The sequence below is a fragment of the Triticum urartu genome, chromosome 5A (genome assembly GCF_056163025.1).
Source record: "Triticum urartu cultivar PI428250 chromosome 5A, HENAU_Tu73, whole genome shotgun sequence".
Lineage (NCBI taxonomy): Eukaryota > Viridiplantae > Streptophyta > Magnoliopsida > Poales > Poaceae > Triticum > Triticum urartu.
In genome coordinates, this window is record NC_141877.1 from 558,354,314 (window position 1) to 558,373,747 (window position 19,434).

The following is a 19,434-nucleotide window of genomic DNA, read 5'->3' on the forward strand; positions in this document are numbered from 1 at the left end:
TTCAAATGTACTCCCTCCGCTCCAAATTACTCGTCGTGGTTTTAGCTGTTGAACTAAAACCACGACGAGTAATTTGGAACGGATGGAGTATTTTGAAGCGACGGCATTAGAGGCAGCCCAGAATGCCATCATTGATCAAACTATAAATGAAATAAAAAGAGGTCTAATTTTTTATTTTTCAGCAGCAGGGGTCTTTTCTTCCTCTCCTTCCTCGCCGCTCCGGTCGCCTTCTTCCTTGACAACCTCACGCGCGAGCTTGGTGTGCACCGGCGCCTTGCTCGAATACAAGCTCGGGCAGCCATGAATGACAATGGCAGCGAGCTCAGGCTCGTGCCCTAGCTCCCTGCTCGGCCTCCGTCGGACTCACACGCACGCGCGCGTCGTCCCGCGTCCCAAGTACACCAGCGACGCCGCTCGTTTGGTCGCCATGGGCCAAAGGCGCCAACTTTGGGCCCTGTTCGAACTCACCCACCCACACACGCGCACGAACACCTTCGGCCTGCTCCGGCGAAGCACGCCGCCGTGCGTGCCCAGCAACGGATTCAAGGCCGTGATCTTTTCTTCTTGTTTTCGTGTAGACCTGCGAGCCCATGCCTCAAATTGCGCCGCGCTGCTACTTGTCCGCAAGCACACGCATCCAACGCAGTTAGTTGCTCCATCCTTTTTGGGTTTATTTTGCCTTCAATTGTTCACCCTATGACATGTGGGTCCCACGCCTCCTATTGACCGGTCAAATGATCTGATTGACCTTGACCTCGGCGGCGCGGGTTCAAATCCTTTTTGGGTTTATTTTTGGCTTTAATTGTTCACCCTATGACATATGGGTCCCACGCCTCCTATTGACAGGTGAAATTGCTATATAATCCGGAAATCTGCTTTGGCTCTCGGGTCCAGATGCACCCGTAATCTAGACCGCAAGCCTGCATCAAGATTCGCACATAGCCTAGTGTTCCCTCACGTATTCTCAATTATATATAATTATCAAGCTGGTACGTTCAACTGACAGTTGTCTACTGCACTCGAACGTGCCGTGTAGTCCAGATGGAGGAGCGACAGATCTGGATGAAAACAGAGACGGAGCTAGACCAACGGGCTATAACGGCAGCACGCCATTCCAGACATTTTTCCCCTGCCGTCATACCTGTCTCTTCTTCGCCCCAGCCCACACCATCTTCTTCCTCTGCAAGCTTCTGACTCATCCAAACACTCCCTCCTCTCGTCAATGGAGTCTTCTTCCTCCTCCACCAGGCGTCGCCCGCCGCCACTTCCGCTAATCCTGTGCTCATTTTGCAAAGAGAAAATCATCACCGCCGTCTGTGGCCCCCGCAGATCTCATCCAATTATAGTCGCATATTATACAACTGCTATTTTGATGCATATACTAGTGTTGTTATGCAATTCAATAGTTTGACATCCAAACATGATTCGTATTGAAACCTGAGTAGGATTCTGTGAGTCAATTCAATTAACACCCAAACAACCGAATTCATTCATGTCCATACAGTTTCCTGACTGAATTGGAATTGAAACCAATTCAAGATGGAGGCCTCGAATATAGACATCCAAACACAGTGTAAGTCTAGTCATAGTGGAGTTAACTTAGAATGGTGTCATGCATATGACACTAGTCTATATTACTACCTTAGCTTGTAGACTCATTTTCTTTTAGGAAAAGCGCTATGTGATGGTAATATAGGGCCAGTTCTTTTGGGCCAGAATCGCCCCCTCCCCAGCTTCTCCCAGAATCACCACTCCATATGTTTTTTACAATCCTAACTAATTAGACCTTAACTAGATAGGATTGTCAAAAAAATATGGAGTGGCGATTCTGGAAGAAGCTGGGGAGGGGGGTGATTCTGGAAGAATCGCCGAAAAGAACTGGCCCATAATATGTTACCACCATCTCTTTCCCCCATTTAATACTATTCCATGTCACCAATGTGCATAGTTGGCATTGCATGAGGATACATGTCACTACCTTTGCTACTCCCACTGTGACTAGTCTAACCCGCCGTGAGAAAACCGACACAGCCACACGCCACGACAACACCTTGTTAGCACCCGACAACCTCTGGTTAGACCCCACTAGTTTCGTTAACTACTTTCATTTTCCTATGATTAACGCAAATCTCAATTAGTCCTACTGGTTAGCCCCTCACTACCCTAACGCGTCGGCCATGGTTCGATTCCCCACCCTAGTATGCGAGGCGACTGCTTATGACGCTGGTAAGTGATCAAGTCACGAGCTCCTCTTCTCCTAAGCATGTTATGTAATTTGGCTCCTCTTCCGTGTTTTGTTTGGCAGAGGGTGAAGGAGAAGCTAATCTTTGGGTGGGGGAGGGGGGCAGTGGCCCCCAGCCTTGATATAACACTTAAAAATACATTTTAGAGTCTTCAATAGAATATAAAGTGTAGTCATTAGCCCCCCAAAACATTCATGTTTCCTCTTTAGCCCCCATCCCCAGCCGTCGACATCTTCGTCTCCCTCCAAAACTGCCAAGGGAGCATCTGCAGTTTCTGCACACCATAGTTGCACTTTGTGCTCAATTGTCGATTTCCATTGGCTAGTTGCCTTCATATTGAATATTTGCACCGTGTTTGGTGCCAGATTTGAACATTGTAGTATGCGGCCTCCATGTCACTTTTATTTTAATTGATAATCTTTCGCCCATGTAATGCATACACTTGTCATAACAAAGCAAAATAAGAAGTGCAGGTAAAGTTTTGGTCTTTCACGGTTATGCTTTGGTCTTGCACTACCTGGTCAAATTGGAGTTCTCTTTGTTGTGAGCCGAGGGACCTTTGCAAAATTAAAATAAAATAAAATAGAAATATACAGAAGAAAAAGGGAAACAGAATTAATAAGCCTAGTGCAAGCAAACTTCTGATTGCGTACCACTGTACCCCTATCCCCACTGTTCATTTTTGCATTAAAGTTCGTCCAAGCAAACTCCTCTTTTTTGTTTTTCTCAAATGGAAGAACATTTAAACTCAAAACTTTCCAGATCGACATCACATATGTACTACCGTGTGCAGAAATGGTTTTTGGATTTTTTTTGGCACAACATAAATTCTAAAAAATGATACTTTCTCCGTTCATTTTTATAAGTCGTTTCAGACAAGTGAAATTGTGTTGTTTTGCACACTGTCTGAAACATCTACAAAGCCTTATAAAAGCGACCATAGGGAGTACAATTCATTCGAAAAATGAAATTTGACAAATTTATGTCTCCTATAAAAATGGAAACATTTTATACAACGAGTAGCACCTGTGTATAGTTGACCTGCAATGTTTCAAGGTAACATGTTCTCTTGTTTGGAAGAAACAAAAAAAGTGAAATTTCTATCACTGCAATGATAGCACGAATCTTGATGCAAACTAAATGATCTAGCTCAAATATATTGCTCACCCTGTTTCGCTCGAAATATCCATCCGACAAAAACCGATATCTTGAGGCGTTATTTTCTTTGCAGATCCCATTTTTTGAACATCCGTCGGTTTCATAGTTGCTGCCTTGGAAAAGTGATACCAGTACTACACACTGCACATCTCCCACACATTCCTGCTCTGTACATTCTGAATCTACCTTCAGGTTCTTGTGCTGTACTGTACATATACATACACATACAGTGGTCTGCTACGTCTAACAACAATGGAGGCCAGTCTATAACAAACCAGAGAGGCCGAGTCCACGCTCGTCGACATGATCCATGGATGGACGACGGCTACCGCAGCCGGAGATGCTCCTCTGTCCTGCACACACATGTAAGAAGACTCAGAGAAGGATCATTCGAGGCTATCATATTCATATCATCGGCGACCAAGAGCATGAATTAATGGCATGGCGGCGAGCGATGATGCGACGGAATGGGCGGCTCACGCACATGGGGAAGAAGAGGCAGACGAGCGTGAGCAGCAGCGCGAGGACGAGGCAGGCCATGCCGGTGACGAGGTAGGCGCGGCCGAGGAACGCGTTGCGCCCGCCCAGCGGCCCGGCGGTGGACAGCACCACCGCCTTGCCCCCCTCGAAGCTGTACGTGTTGTAGCTGTTCCGCACCGCCACCGCCACCGTCTCGCCGGCGTCCAGGTCCGCCTCCACCCTCCCGTACAGCTTCCTGAACCGCGGCATCGCCGCCGTCCGCATCCACACCATCAGCTCCTCCTGCTCGCTCAGCTGCACGCCCCACGGTCCCCCCGATCATATATCAGCGTCATCATCATCCGTCGATCGCCGTCGGCATGAACAAGACGTACGAGCAGGAACTTACGGGCTTTCTCGGGTCGAGCCGCCCGCCGCCGACGAGGCTGCCGTTCTGGAAGTTCTTGGGGTACACGTGCTTGCCGAACAGCCGCTCCCGCTCGCTCCGCCACGAGATCCCGCTCTTGATCACCCTCAGCGCCTCGCCGCCGCCGATGCCGCCCGCGCGACGGGGGCGGCGGGCGAAGCTGTAGGTGTCGTTGAAGAGGCTCCAGGCCACGAGGCCGCAGGGCACCACGGGGATGCCTTTGCCGGCGTAGGCTTCAGGCTTGCAGTCCTTTATGTCGGCGTTCGCCTCCTCCTTGGGGTCGCTCAGCTGCGCGATGTTGAAGCTCGTCGCGTACCTGAATGAATCCACCTCGAATTTGAAATTCTGGTGCTCGTATCTGAATCCTGACAAATTTTGAATTTGCATGAAATTTGTACCTTCTGTGGTTCTGGTAGAACCTGTCGAGCTGGTAGTATACGAAGATTGGCCTCTTCATAGCATTGGGGATCTACATGCAGTTGAAGGACAGAGGAAAGATGCACTCATTTTACCAAAGCCGTCTTCGTGGATTGAAGGCGTAAAACGGGTCACTTTTCTTTCTATCGGTGACGCTAATTAATGGGAATTGTTCTTTATTTTCGTAATTACCTTGAGGTTTATTGTGCATGTCTTGTTTATCGACGCGTTCTGGATGAAGCCCACTTTGTTGTGAAGCATGTTCTTCGGCACGCATTTCGTGTCGTAACGGTAGACCACTTCGAAGACCTGTCGTAAAGAAAAAAAATACCATTTCAAACTTGAATTCGACGAAGGGACAAGTTTCAAGTACATGTTTGTGTAAATAACAACAGAAATTAAGCACAACCGCAAGGATATATATATACCTTATTTGAAGCCGCGTAGCAAGCAAGGCCAATCGGAATGAAGAGTAAGCCCACGAATACAAGAATGGGAATGACCTGGTTGCCCAGAGTTTGAATTTGTGAAACATGAGACATTTAGGGGGAAAAGGTGTGAAATGATGAGGTTTGTGCAGACAAACAATTGGGGTCTCACCATATGGGGTGCCATTATAGGCTTGCACGCTGGGAGTTGTTGCTGAGTAAATGCATGATCTTCAGAATCAACACAATGGTTGGAGGTTAGTATGTACAGTACTATGCTCGTAAATCTTTACCACGAAAATGACCACCCATCGAGTTAATTAATGATTTTAATCAAGTAAATTGTTGATTTTGTATTTTATACAAATAAATTACTTCTAGTTTCATGTAGCTTTAGTGAACAGGAATTAATGTTCTTTTTCAGTTTGCGGCGTATCAAGTTACGAACAGACGAATTACAGATCATCTAACAGAACAGTTGAAGATTCGAAGCAGTTTAAAAGAAAAGAACAACTCAGGGATATACTTGTAGAATCAAGCTGCAGCTACGGCTAATAAGAACAATTCAAGTCTCGCATCAAACAAAACAACAAATCGAGTACGAAAACAAAGCAAAAAAGAATCTGCTTCTGTGGGGAGAGATGAATTACAGCGAGGCCTGTTGCGTTTCACCGCTGCGGTGGCCGCCGGCGGGCCGTCCCTGCCGCTGCCGGAGCTCGGTCCGGCGGCGGCGGCGGCACCGTTGGCCGGCGGCATCGCAGCCTCCTCCGATGACGACGAACTCCTGGCCGCAACTGCTCCAAGAAAGTATGCAATGGAGGTCGAAGTGACGCGGGTTTGGTGCCCCGACCGTCAGAAGGAATTAAACAAGAAGTGAAGGCGATGTGGCACGGCAAAAGGAGGGAAAGGAAAGGATCGGCGAGGTTTAGGAGTAGAGGGGAAGCAAGCAAGGAGGCTCGAGAGAGAGAGACAAGCTGTCCCTGTAAACCACCGGAAAGGCAAGCATCACCTACTTGAACCTAACCGGAGGTCTGCATCCATCAACCAACTCTCCCTCGGAGAAGTCTTGGGTCACCTGCTCCGGACGGATGGCCTTGGATCAAATATTATCTGTCTTTATCCACTGATATTGTGTGTCTGGATACACTAAGGCGCCGGCCTGTTGGGTGTTCTTGGCTGTGTTTGGCATTGTTAAACAATCGATAGATAATAATAATACGGCCGGAGTGCGCGTCAACGATGATGCAGAGGCCGGGGCAGGGCTGGTTGATCGATCATCCTTTTTTTAGGCGCTTGCTTCTCTGACTTGGGTTCGTTTTTGTCGATGTGCTTCGGCAGCAATGCCTGTGGAGCATGTGGAAGGAACTAGGAAGGGGGGAAGAGGGGGAGGGGCATTGGATAATCCGGAGTCGAGAACCAGGTGTCCAACAACAGCTAATACAGCCAGCAATATCTGTACAAGGGCTACACACAGCTGCATTTTGTTGTTGTTCCATGTGTGTTTTGTCTGTTGGTTTGTGGGTCTCTACGGGCTGAGTAAGGGGTGTTTGTTTTCAGGGACTTTTTGATGTAGGGACTAGAAAAGGTCTTTCTTAGAAACTTTTTAACCAAACAGGAGGGACTACTAGAAACTAAAAGTTGCTTTTTAGGACTAAATGAAGAAGACTCTCAAGGAGAGTCTTTTTTGAGACTTTTCCAACAATGCCCCTCCATGCATCCATTGGCCCGCCGCCCACATGGTGTTGTTTGGTTGTTATTTTTCTTATACTAGGGGTAACATGGTCATTAATAACCTCTAGGGAGGGACTAGGGACTTTTTAGTCTCTGGAAACAAACATAGAGGGACTTTTTAAGGACTAAGGACTTTTTAGTTAGGACTAGAAAAAGTCCAAGGACTTATGAACCAAACAGGGCCTAAGCCAAGAAGCGTCAGGGCTGCTCGAGAAAGGGATTGCAGCACCTGAGCTCCACTGCTCTCTATATTTAAACATTTTGAAATTCGTGTTTTAGAAGTTTCGAAAAATATGAATTTTTTTCTGGGGATACATATACACATTCTGAATATCTGTGGCATGTTTTGGTAGAAATCTCGCTTTGTTTTGGGCTATAGAAAAAAAAACAAATTTCTGACAATGTATAAGAGAAAAGGGGTGCCATTTTTGTCAGAGATTTATCTTTTCTGTATTTCTCAAAATACAAAGTATTTCTTTTTCAGATTTTTACCGGGCCTTAGGAATGTGTGTGTTTATTCACATATTTGATTTAAGATTTTTTTTAGCAACCGAAGTGTGTTTTTCAAAATTTTCAAATATCAAGAGCCCTGGAGCCCGGTAGCTGCAAGCACTTTTCGCAGGCTGCTCGCCACAATGCGTGATCGGCATTTGTTATCTTTGGCTTTTGACTTTTGTTGTGATGATCGTCATCAATTATGCGGAAAGTGGGCATGCTTATGCAGTGATTGTTACTCAATGCTTTTATGCTGTGCATATCATAACATAGATGGAAAAGGTCATGTCCGGCAATGCAATCTGGTATAGCACGGCTCATGCCATTTATCTTGGTGGGTGCATAGAGAAGCAGGGGCAAATAATCATCTCAGCGTGACCCCACTTGGATATGCCAATTTATTTATTTTGACTATAAATAAAGTCAATCAACACATAAAGAGGAACGGTCGACGTTTGAAATTGAAAAAAGAAACAGGTTTGATGCATGTATACAAAGGAATATTTGTCAATCGCAGCTGCATTATTGGTGGTGTGTTAGCACAACTGAATCGAAATATATCTTTCAAAAACAATGGCATGGTAGAATCTTGCGCTGTACAAAGGGCCCATGTGGGTGGTAACCGCAAGTTTCTATGCATGAAGAAACACTTCTCCTTTCCAACACCGAACAAATACAGAAACTGCACAACAAAATCCGCCCCAAGAAAATCTAGAATCCAAAGCATCATATAGACATGGTCATCGGAAGAATCTTCTGAGACGCGGGCTGTGGTTTGATCTCCCATGAAGCCTTCTCAACCGACTCTCCAGGGAGAATGAAAGGCAACGAGATCTCCTTGATCATCAGATCGCCGCAGAAGGGGCACTCGCTCGCCACGGCGTCGTCCAGCTGTGACCTCAGCTGTTAAAAGAAACAATCACAATGGCATCAGCATAAGAACTGCAGGTTGCAATATAATCGGAGTGTGAGCATCACCCGACCTTGTCGACTGTTGGTGCGCTACTGACAATAGATTCACCATTCCCGGTCCCACCGTTGTCTTTTGCTGCTTTCCTGTCCATCAAGCTTAGCTGCTTCTGAAGGTTCAGTATTCTCTCGGCCTACAAGAAGGATGAAGGAACAGTTGAACATCTACTGAACTTAAGCCTAGTCTCTACTTGAAATTGTGCAGAGAGACTTACTTGCGCTTGGCTGGTGCAGCGAGTTACATGGGCAATCAAACAATTCGCATGGAAGGCGTGTCCACAGGGAAACACATAGAAGGGGGCCATGTGCCCAACAGACGTATAGCTTCTTCCTACCTGGTGCAATCCTCCCACGGTCAATATTTTGCGCCGGCATACCTGTTAGTTCAGGACAACGAATTAGCACCATGATGTACTGCGTCAGATATAACAATAAGTACATAAAATTCATACGAAGGTGAACCGTCTACCCTAAAACAGGAAAGAACGTGGATGCACTTGAGGACACAAGCTGTACTAACAAGACAGATATAAAGCCTGTATTGTGGGTCATCTTTTTTCTGGAACTTGAATTTACATGCTGCAGAGGGATGGAAACTACTGACTTATTATCACATAAAAACTGCAACAGGCACACAAGTCAGTAAAACTAATATACCAAAGAGACATCGGAGGGACCATTCTCTTACCCCACATTCCTCCTCACGATCAATCACTGTGTATCTCTGAGCAAGGGCACCAATATCACTTCTGATGTTGTCTGCTCCACGTGTAGCATCATCCATTTCTGCCTTCAGTTGCTCAATCTGGCTATTATAGTCCTTGAGAGATTTGCAGATTTCTTCCTGTTCGAAACATGCTTTCATTGTTATTGGCTTATTGCCACACAAAAGGGCATGGAATAATTAAAACTGAAATGTGGAACAGTAACTGTAAACTAGGGCAACGTGAATTCATGAGCCTTTAAGACGAAATGAACATTAGAAGGCCGTTTTATATGTACAAAGTAGATCGGACTGCATGAGCTTTCATAAATCTTACTTTAAAGTCATCAATCAATACGAAGTCTGGGAAAAATGGCAAGATATCCTCAATCTTCAGCAGGTTGTTAGTTTCTGACAGAAATTCTATAGCTTTCTTTATGTTCTCCCTCTTGACTCCTTTCTCTTGCTCGATGACATGCTTTGCAACCTTAAGCCACAGCTTCTTTCTAAGCTCTTCATCATCTTCAACTTTGTCTGCTTCTGCCTTTGCAAGCTCCAAGTCCACCTAACGACCAATAAAGTACAGCAATTAGGGAACCTCAGGAAATGAGAGCACAAAAGTCATCAATATGTAAAGGCACAACAGATGCTTCTCAGATTAAACATAGTGAAGTTTACCCTCAAAGCAAGTGCCACAGCTTCCTCATGCATGGACATCATGCTGTAAATACGAACACAAGCACGCATCCTCTTTGCTTGGAGACATAGACGCAGAGCATACTGGGGTTCGTAAAAGAACTCAGGTCCATTTGCTTGTCCACTCCCGAACTTGGTGTCGAGAAATTGTAAAAGCTGGGACTCATCCGCCTGCAGACGGACAGACCAGAGTATAGAAAACATATATCAGTTCATATGCGCAGCAAATATTCACTTATGGCACTCGCAAGTTACAACCTAGTAAACGAATGCAGGAAAGATGAATAAATGACATGAGCACAATGCAACAGTAATTGCATTGCTACTATGCATGGGGATAAAGTCAATGCTTTCAACAGAAATAAGACAAGTATCGTTATAAAATTACTCCGCATTTCCCTTTTAGTTTGTAAGAACGGCAAGATAATGTACCTTCTTGGCATACAGTACACATGAGCAACAAATGTATGCACTATGGCAAGAAAATATACCTTCTTGGAATACAGTGAGAGCAACAAATTGTGGACTCCAGGATCCTCATTGTTCAAATCTTTGACACAAAATTCCAAGTACTTAATGACCTCATGTGTTTCATTCCTGCAAGAATTGCCAACATGTTTACATTCATATATCATCTAAACAACAGAACAAATTAGCAGCTCATGATTGTAGGCTGCTCCAGATCTTTGAGAACAACGGTACTAAAATACTTTTAATAGTTCGAATCAAAGTTTTTCCATCTAGGTTTTATTTCAAAAAAAGTTTTTCCATCTAAGTAGGATTAAAGTCCAATATAGCTGCAGATTTGAAATTAACATTTCAATATAACAGACATATTTTTACTATAATAACAGAAGTAAGCTAGTAAGATTGTTCCTACATCAAGACCATAGTATTCTAATAGAAGAAAACAATAGATGATAAGCTGTTTGCATATCATACTTGGCATGTGGTTCGCTCACATAACGCATCATTGCTGGTATAAGCTTCCCTGGATTCAACTTGTTTCTTGCCATCATCCATGATTCAACGGTCTCGTAAGCATCTAACATGATTAAATCTGGGGCAAATTTATACTGCAAGAACACAAAGTTGTAGGTAAATTTTTTGCTTCACTTAACAAATTTAGCTGCTCAATAACCGATACAAGTAAAAACAAGGTAACTTGCATGCGGTAAATAAAACACCATATTTTTTAGTTCTAGAGAAGTACCACAAGGTCTACTGGAACATTATGTCGTTGAAGCACTTCCAAGGCTTTCCTTGCTTCTCCTTGCTGAACCAGTAACCAGAAGGAAATTAGCACCGATGCCTCAGCAAATGTCAATGGGTTCGCAGAAGAATGATCCATATAAACAAAATTTGTGTATTATTATATGATTTTTACAGAGAATACGGTGCATCAAAGTGAAGCGATGGGTTCAACAGAACATGTGGAACAAAGTCCAGTGCAGCGATACTTCATAAATCACTTCTGCTGAGACCAGCGTAAAAGATTAAAGTCCGGAAACATTTATAGATTGATGTATCATGTGGAATAACTATTCCTCTATTATTTTTACGCATATACGAATTTATTCAAAAATAAAGTTGTTCAAGAAAAATAGAGAGAAGGGAATTTAGTGGTAGACATTTACAGCAAGGACACAAGATTGACCTAGCTTCTTATTATTAAGATGAAAGTCGACATTTATAGATCAATGTATCATGTGGAATGACTATTCCTCTATTATTTTACACGTATAAGAATTTACTTATACAAAATAAAGTTGTCCAAGAAAAAGAGAGGAGGTAATTTAGTGGCAGGCATTTATGAAGGTATGCACTAGCCCAAGCCCATTCCAGTACATATGTTACCGGAACATGCTTCTAAGAAAAATAGGTAGAAAGGTTATGTGATTTGCCTGCTGCTTTCTGATCCTCGGTAAAGCATGACATTAAAATATTATGATAAGACTAGCTAGCACTTGTGTTCGATATCATGTACGCTCAACAGCGATAGTGTTAACACCTTCCTTAAGAACATCTCCAATAGGTTCCCAAAAAAACTATCCCAAGAAGTGGTGATTGGGGGGGGGGGGGGGGGGGGTGCTTTTCTCAGAACCCAATAATTCTTTCCGCAATACTAAAATCTAACATATGGGTCTCACTTGTCAATGAGATATCTCTCTCTATCTCGACGACTCCGGCGGTACGGGTGCTCCGGTGGCTCGGGTGATGTCGCACTTATTGAGACTCGTGTTGGGAGGGGTCAATTACCCCAACATAGTGGGGGAGTTGGTCTGTTTTATTAGGAGTCCCCAATGATTTTTCACGGAAAGGGGGTCTGTTGGAGCAGGTTTTTGGCCCAACTTCCCCAACATCTGATTTTTATTGGGGAAAAGGGTTCTGTTGAAGATGTACTAAGTTAATAAGTGCCTGACCTGAATGTAATGATGAACCACAATTTCATACTGCTCCTTCAAACCAGCAAAATACACCAGCTCATCCACTCTGCCATAACTGTCAACATTTTGAAGAGATTGATCAGAGGCGTATACATGCAACCATCAAAACAGGAAAACACAGGGTAGCTCATGCATTATACAAGTACAAAAGAACCATCTAAACTACACAATCAGCATAATTTTACATTCACCCATTTATACAACTCAGTGTTCTTAATCCATAACCTTACGGAATACTCCCTCCGTCCCAAAAATAAGTGTCATGGGATTATTTTGGGACGGAGGGAGTATAATATATGTACAGATGTCCTGGGATTATAACAAAAACAGCAATTAGCTTTCTGATCATCTCAGGTTCCTTGGTGTTTTAATTTTTATTCACAAGTTTTGATCGATACTTCACGTTTATGTTCAGCTTATCACAAATATACAACATGCAGTCTTAACTGCTTCACTATGCATGTGCTATCCAAAAATATGCTGTATGCATATATGTGAATGTCCAAATTAAGAATCTAACTGAGATGTAATGTGCACCAATAATAGGCATACCTTTCCAGTAGTATCATTGTTGTTGCTTCATCTAATACATCTTTGCTATCACTGAGAAACGCACGGAATTCATCTACTACTGAACGATATGCCGAGCTATTGGAATTTGTTACTGTATTTGTAGTGGTGCCTGTGCCATCTTCCAACAGGAGACGATTAATCTACAGAAGTTGTGCAAAATATACTGAATAAGCCCAACAAACTCAGTTATGCAACCGGATATTGAAGCAATATTTCTAGTATCAATGCAATTTAAGTTACATTATTTTGAATGCTGGATAATGGAATCATGGTCAGTAGGTACCTTATCTAAGTAAAGCTCAGTAGCCCAAGTCGAGATCATCGTTATTTGCATCTTGTCATCTTTGGTGAGGTTATCAAGCCTTCTCAATAAGAAAGTCCTGAGAGCATCCTGTCAGGTAGACAAAGTCAACGATTGCAGACATAGACAGTGTAACACTGTAAAATCTTATGAAATAGTGCACCCAAGCACAACAAAAGCTTACTGTAAGTAAATGCACAACCTTAATGATACTATATTTGTCATGATGAATATTGGAAGTAATAAAACTACAAGATCAGGATAAATGAATAGATCTCACAGAAGTTTTTCAACAATGCACACTGATTAGTAGGATTACTCTAGAAGGATAGTACATTCAAAAGCTTGCAAAAATGTACTAAAGTTTTGAGTAAATTACCTGCTCACCTACGGATATAAACTTTAAACTGATCTCTTCAAATGATAAAATATAGTTCATCTGAAACCAAAGAACAAGTCCTCAAATGAACAAGGACAACAAAATAGCAAGAAAAGCTACTAAGGAACACAGTTAACAGTATGGCTTTCACCTTTGCATAAAATGAAGCTGCTATGTAATATTCTTTTGCAGCAAATGCAGCATCAGCCTGCAAAAGAAATGGTTTTTGTATAACAGAAGGCATTGATCATTGCAATACTCCAAATAACATCCAGCATATCATCATATATAAGAAAATGATGCAGGAGCACAAAAGAATGCATGGGACGATTTTGCGAACATGCTCACATGCATCGAGATGTATGAACATCGTTTCACATTGATCTCTACGAATACAAGCATTACCTGCACTAGATAAACCTGGTCCCTCTGGAAAGGGTTAAGGCAATGGGACAAAGCAACAGCATATGCCTTCATATCCAAGTACACTTGCCACATGTCACGACCCTCATCAGACGTAGAAACCTAAATGACAAACAATATTAGTAACATTATTAAATAACTCAAAAGCAAGTATCAGAATTCCGAACCTGGAATATAGAGGTTTCATCAAATGCATAGAAAACTCCAGTTGATGCATCACTACAAAGCCCGATGATTCCTTTTGAAGATTCGGGTGCATTATCAACTACAAGCTCCTCCACAATTTGCTGACTGATTCTGTTCACTACCTAAGAAATGCAGGTTATGTGATGCCTTGCCTTTATAAGTACTAGACAGTGGGGAAGATAAAAAACAATTCAAGAGAGCAAATAAACCACAGATAAAATACGCAAATCTATTTATAGAACCATCTTACCTTAATTTTGTCTTCAATCAAGAGCAGAAAATGGAACTCAGACACTGCAAATGATGCTGGTTTTATGTTGGAATCTCCAAGTTTTGAATAGTCAAAGAAACCTTTGTTTTCCACAAAGTTTTCATCTCCACTCGTAGAGCTGCAGAACTAAAATTAGTAAGAACAAAAACAAATACTAAATAAATAAAGTGTTCTAAATTGAATTCCCCAATATATAGTTCAAGAAAATAGCAGTAACTAAAATATAATTATAGCAAGAAAACGTAAAACAGCACCATAATTTTTCTGAGAGGGAACAATAGGCTTTTAAAAAGCCTCATATGGACACTTGACCTTTGACCTTGCTTCTTAACATTAGGTTTAATCTTGGGTTATGACTATGCTGGCTTGGTGCCGAAAAACTGGCTTAGTGCTTGGCTTGATATTAATAAAGGTTGAACCCTGCCCCAAAAGAACGGTTCAAGAAGCTAGCTGGAGATTATGGAATTTAAAGTTCATAGACAAATCTAGAGTAACACAAGCATTCATTAGGCTCATCTTATAATGTTCGTTCTATTTGGAAACAGAATTTGATTTCTCATAGTTTCATGTTATTAAGCTAAACACTGATCATTAATGTCTGTCACAATAAATGGGTACAAAGCCAATATTTTGGAAGTAACCCCGGAAAGGAATCTAATTATCTCATTTTCATGTGGACTGTCTAAGTCATATTATGTACATTAGTAGTTCATGTTCAAAAAGTTATGACAAATATGAGTATTAGGAGCATATCAGAAATTCATTCTTAGGTGCAATCTGGTTAGACAAAGCCATGATCTAGTTCCTTTACAAATTACAAAACAGAATTAAGCTAAATATAGAAACAACATATTTCACCTGTGTTGAGCTCCAAAATTGAGTTCACCGTAATAAATTCCAGCTCCAGAAAGCCATCCAAAGTGTTTAGCCCTTCTTTGCTTGATAAAGAAGTGTAGTTCACTGGACTCCATGCAATGGATACATATGTTACAAACATAAAATTCTTATGCACAATAATAGTGTATAGAAGGAAGTCCCTTTGCTGCATCATAAAAATAAGACCAAGTTAGACTTACCTATTAGGTATTTCTCCTGGGAGCTCCATGAAGTGAATGGCACGGTCGGTATAGCTAGCAAAAACAGTCTGGGCAACAAAGTTTATATATTAGACTATATATTAAGAAAATGAGGGCATATACAGGTCTTGCATGTCTGATTTCTTTTGGCTGAAGCAGGTCTGAAATTCAAAACCAAAATCGCAACCGAAAAACTGAAACACAACATAAAAATCTTCTTCAGAAAAATGTGTAGTATCTGCTGCTGCTAGCAGAATGACAAGGCATTCCAAGTGTACGTTCTAAATTCTGATCATGTACATTAATCTACAAGGCATACTGAGTTGAAATGGCTGAGTATAAGGTATAGCATTTTCCATGTTGCCGAGTCACGTACTCACGTTACTCGATGTAAACAAGATCAACAATGATTCTTTTGATTTAAACTAAGTTGTTTTTCTCACAAATAGGCTCACTATCGATAGTCAATACCACATCGGAAGATGCAACGAATAAATTGAGAAATACTACTTACTTCCAGAGAACCAATGCCGGTGAACGAGTAAAGCCGTGTGGGGGTGACAGCCATCACATAGTATCTCGTGGCGTTCCCAACCACAGCTGTCTCCATCTGCGCAACCAAATTGCTCAATAACACTCCCTCCAACACAAATGTAAGCAATGAACCATGGCGCCGGTAGCAACAATTCAAACCTGCAGGTCCTTGATGCCCTCTCGCAGCTCGGTGAGCTCGAAGAGCAACTTCACATACTTCTCCTTCTTATCAGCCTCATCCACGGCCATCTCAAAGATCTGTCCAGCCTCGGTCCCCAGGATCACCTCCTTGGTTGACGCTGCAGCAACAAAATCACAGAGAATAACCAATCAAGAACAGTGAAACAGCAAAGAAGACCTTGGATCATCAAAATATATTTGGATCGATCAGCAAAAACCTTCGGTGATGGCTTGGCGATTCCAGGCGACAGCATTGACGAGGAGGCCACGGAGGCGGGGGGGTGGCTTTGGGCGCGGCCACCTGGCATGGTGGTAGTATGTCTCTGCGCCACCCGGGTGGATCACCGTGACAATACAGTGCTTGCCACCGGGGTCCAGGAAAACCCGGTGAACTGCATGGTCGCCGGAGCGGCCACCCCCGAGGTCGATATCTGAAGGAGAGGAAACAGTTATTAGCCAAACAGAAACAGGTCTGCGAAGAGGAGAGATGAGAGGGGGTAGGGGTGGAGACTTGCCCAGGGCATCCTCAAAGGAGAAGTCGTGGCGGACGAGCCAGCCACGGGAGGTGCCAAGGACGATGACATCACTGCCAGCGGCCATAGAGGTGATGGCCCCATGGCCCCTCGCGGCCTGGCGCTCGAGGGGGTCGACAGAGAAGAGCTGGCCGGCGTCCATGGCAGCCGGTAGATGAGTTTGTCAGAGATTCTGGGCTCAGGGTCAGTTTTTGTCTTGGATCACTGGGCCAGTTCTTTTCAGCTGCAGATTCTGCGGAAGTGGATTCTGCTGGGCTGCCCAGGGTATCAGTTGAGTGCAGAATCCCCTGAGAAATTGCAGTCCAGTTCTTTTTAACTGCTGCATTTTGAAATTGTTGTATGAGCTGTCTGTTGAAATGTGAAATGTCTATAATACCCTGACTGGGAGTGTTGAGTACCTAACACCGAGATATTTCGTACTGTTTTACCGAGAATATGAGCACCAAAACGATTTACGAACATAAAGTGCTAAATATTACAATAAAAAAAGCTGTAAAGTTTTCTTCCCGGCAAAACAATTTACAAACAACATAGATAAATTGTTCACTGCCATACACCTTATGCGCAAAACACAAATGCTTGTAGATCCATGTGTTGTAGCTACACAAATTGGCAACGAGATTTGGAAGCATCCATGTGCTTGTACAATTATCACATGTTCTCAGACTAGTAGTTCTCTCTGTTGCTCAGAACCAGCGGCGGATCTAGGATTTAAAACAGGGTGATCCACTTAAGCAAAAATTGACAACAAACATGGCATGCCAGCGTTCTAATTAATTTACCGATAGCACATGGAAATAGATCAATATGGTCTTGCACACATACCAAAAATCTCAAATGTGCATAAGAGAAGCCTACATGATACATACCTTGAGAAGTTCAAACAAGACTATGCGGCATTCTTAATTTGTTAGAGTGGCATTGTTAGAGTAACTTGTTAAGAGTGGCAAACAATCAGATGCATCATTATTATGTCGCTGATCAGGTGTTCATGTACTGGACATCAAAATGATGTGTATGTGTTCACAGGACTGTGTGTTCATGTACTGGCTAGCAAGCCTGATTGTTTAGTTAACGCGATAGACTTGACTCTTCCACCTGATTGATGCAATCGACAGCAAAGAGCAAACCCTAAATCAGAACTTGGGGAATGGGCAGTGGACAACTTACCTCAAGTACTCGAATCGGGCTAATGGCTGGCCTCCGGGCAGGGTTGCTGGCTTGCTGCCGGCCGAGTGCCGGAGTCAGCGGAGGGCGGATTGGGCGGCGGGCGGCGGGCGCCGGCTTGCAGGGGCGTCAGGGGGCGCGCTGGCGCCGAGCGCCGAGCGGGCGGGGCGGGCAGGGGCGGATCCTGGTCCTCTAGCGACCGGCGACGGCGTCCGGCGAGGCAGGCGAGATCGGGAGCCGAGCAGCCGAGGTCGGAGACGGGCAGGGCTGCCGGGCTGGGGTTTTTTTTTTTTTGAGGGTCGGCTGCCGGGCTGGCGCGTCTGTCCCGGTGTCCCCCTCTCCTCGGTGCGTTGTTTGTTGGGCTAGCCCGCTGAGATCCGGACGAGTAAACCATTATTTGTTGGGCTTTTTTTCTCCTCTGGCCCATCTGTAATTTCCTATGGTTGGGCCGGTCTAAAATCCCAGGCTGGGCCGCAGCCCACCCCGTAGATCCGCCAATGGGCATATTGGTGAAGGGCGGGGTTTTGGGAAGAAGATGCCAGCCGTTGGATTTCAATCAAACGAGTGGGAAAATTGACTTTGTAGTCGGCCCTTTTTTTAGGGCTCGGAGGTATGGCTCATGGGGATGTGGTTTTTTCATCGAATTGCTAGCTTTATTATTGAACTAAAATTTGGTTACGGTATATGCCATCAGGCAGCTGGTGAGAAACTCATATCTTTGATCAAGCCAACTCTCGTCCCATCCATCGTACAAGCACATTATGCACACTAATGGGCCAACATATTGAGAGACCGTTCGACATGACTAACTGAAAAGGAAGCAAAACTAGCGGAAATCTAATTCGGCTCTTGGGAGCATATGCTCCTACTCACCAAAAATGTTTTCTGCAAATGCCAAAAAAATGTGAGAAAATTTAGATGTGTTCATTGTCAGACCTAAATGCTATCTACAAATTTTAGGGGAAAAGCTTCAGCATTTTGACTTGTGGAAAAAAAACAAGTCAAACAACGAATGTTATCTCCAAACGTTACACTTAAAAAAATCACTAATGCAACAATGCTATGCCGTTTCGCATGAAAATTGTCAAGCACGCTTATTTCACTAACAAGAACATCTACATATTTTTAAATTTATTTAGTATTTATTTTTAATTATTGTCCACCCAAGGGCATATGCACCCCAGAGCCAAAACGGCTACCTAATGTCTCCTCAAATTCCCCTTTTTAGGGACCAATTGTAACACCCACGATGCGGCTATATCTCCCACGTGTCAGGGCACGACTTAGAGGCATAGCCACACGGTAGGTTTGTCACAAGATGGGTAATCTTCACACAATCCCATGTACTGAATAAGAGAGGGATAAAGAGTTGGCTTACAATCGTCATTTCACACAATACATAAATATAACATACATCATCCAGAATACAATCAAGATCCGACTACGGAACCAAAATAAAAGAATAAAACTCCAAATGCTAGATCCCCGATCGTTCCAACTGGACTCCACTACTGATCAACCGGAAACTAAATCAACACAACGAACAAGATCTTCATCGAGCTCCCACTTGAGCTCAGTTGCGTCATCTTCACTGGTATCATCGGCACCTGCAACTGTTTGGAAGTATCTGTGAGCCAT

At 43.4% G+C, this 19,434-nt stretch overlaps 2 protein-coding genes across 3 annotated transcripts; both read right to left on the bottom strand.

Moving 5' to 3' along the window:
• Positions 1-3,428: 3,428 nt before the first annotated feature.
• On the bottom strand, positions 3,429-6,227 carry LOC125510555 (ALA-interacting subunit 5). Its single transcript, XM_048675773.2, has 8 exons — positions 5,783-6,227; positions 5,305-5,363; positions 5,133-5,207; positions 4,897-5,013; positions 4,686-4,756; positions 4,270-4,603; positions 3,886-4,175; positions 3,429-3,754 (listed from the first exon to the last, which is right to left on the bottom strand). The coding sequence occupies exons 1-8, from the start codon at positions 5,886-5,888 to the stop codon at positions 3,727-3,729; spliced, it is 1,080 nt and encodes a 359-aa protein (XP_048531730.1). The 5' UTR covers positions 5,889-6,227; the 3' UTR covers positions 3,429-3,726.
• A 1,566-nt stretch (positions 6,228-7,793) lies between these two features.
• Positions 7,794-18,098, bottom strand: LOC125510556 (zinc ion binding protein). 2 transcript variants are annotated; one of them, XM_048675775.2, is made up of 24 exons: positions 17,800-18,098; positions 16,612-16,945; positions 16,315-16,527; positions 16,076-16,215; positions 15,897-15,992; positions 15,383-15,450; positions 15,165-15,266; positions 14,286-14,424; positions 14,017-14,157; positions 13,832-13,951; positions 13,578-13,634; positions 13,427-13,486; positions 13,030-13,137; positions 12,726-12,886; positions 12,150-12,228; positions 10,940-11,002; positions 10,669-10,802; positions 10,218-10,323; positions 9,709-9,897; positions 9,368-9,595; positions 9,016-9,171; positions 8,543-8,704; positions 8,342-8,461; positions 7,794-8,261 (listed from the first exon to the last, which is right to left on the bottom strand). In XM_048675775.2, exons 2-24 carry the CDS (start codon positions 16,769-16,771, stop codon positions 8,085-8,087), a joined length of 2,979 nt encoding a protein of 992 aa, XP_048531732.2. In that variant the 5' UTR covers positions 16,772-16,945; positions 17,800-18,098; the 3' UTR covers positions 7,794-8,084. The 2 variants fall into 2 exon arrangements, with proteins under 2 accessions (XP_048531732.2, XP_048531731.2); XM_048675774.2 differs by having other exon boundaries at positions 16,612-16,948.
• Between the last annotated feature and the right edge of the window lie 1,336 nt (positions 18,099-19,434).

Excerpts from the sequence above, each read along its gene's own strand:
- LOC125510555 (XM_048675773.2), bottom strand. The coding sequence starts at position 5,888 with ATGCCGCCGGCCAACGGTGCCGCCGCCGCCGCCGGACCGAGCTCCGGC. Across the intron at positions 5,364-5,782 it reads GAAACGCAACAGGCCTCGCT|ATCATGCATTTACTCAGCAA; the intron begins GTAATTCATCTC and ends TTGATTCTGAAG. Across the intron at positions 4,176-4,269 it reads GGCTCGACCCGAGAAAGCCC|CTGAGCGAGCAGGAGGAGCT; the intron begins GTAAGTTCCTGC and ends TGGGGCGTGCAG.
- LOC125510556 (XM_048675775.2), bottom strand. The coding sequence starts at position 16,771 with ATGGACGCCGGCCAGCTCTTCTCTGTCGACCCCCTCGAGCGCCAGGCC. Across the intron at positions 15,451-15,896 it reads CCGGCATTGGTTCTCTGGAA|ACTGTTTTTGCTAGCTATAC; the intron begins GTAAGTAGTATT and ends TTTGTTGCCCAG. Across the intron at positions 15,267-15,382 it reads CCAGGAGAAATACCTAATAG|TGAACTACACTTCTTTATCA; the intron begins GTAAGTCTAACT and ends CATGGAGTCCAG.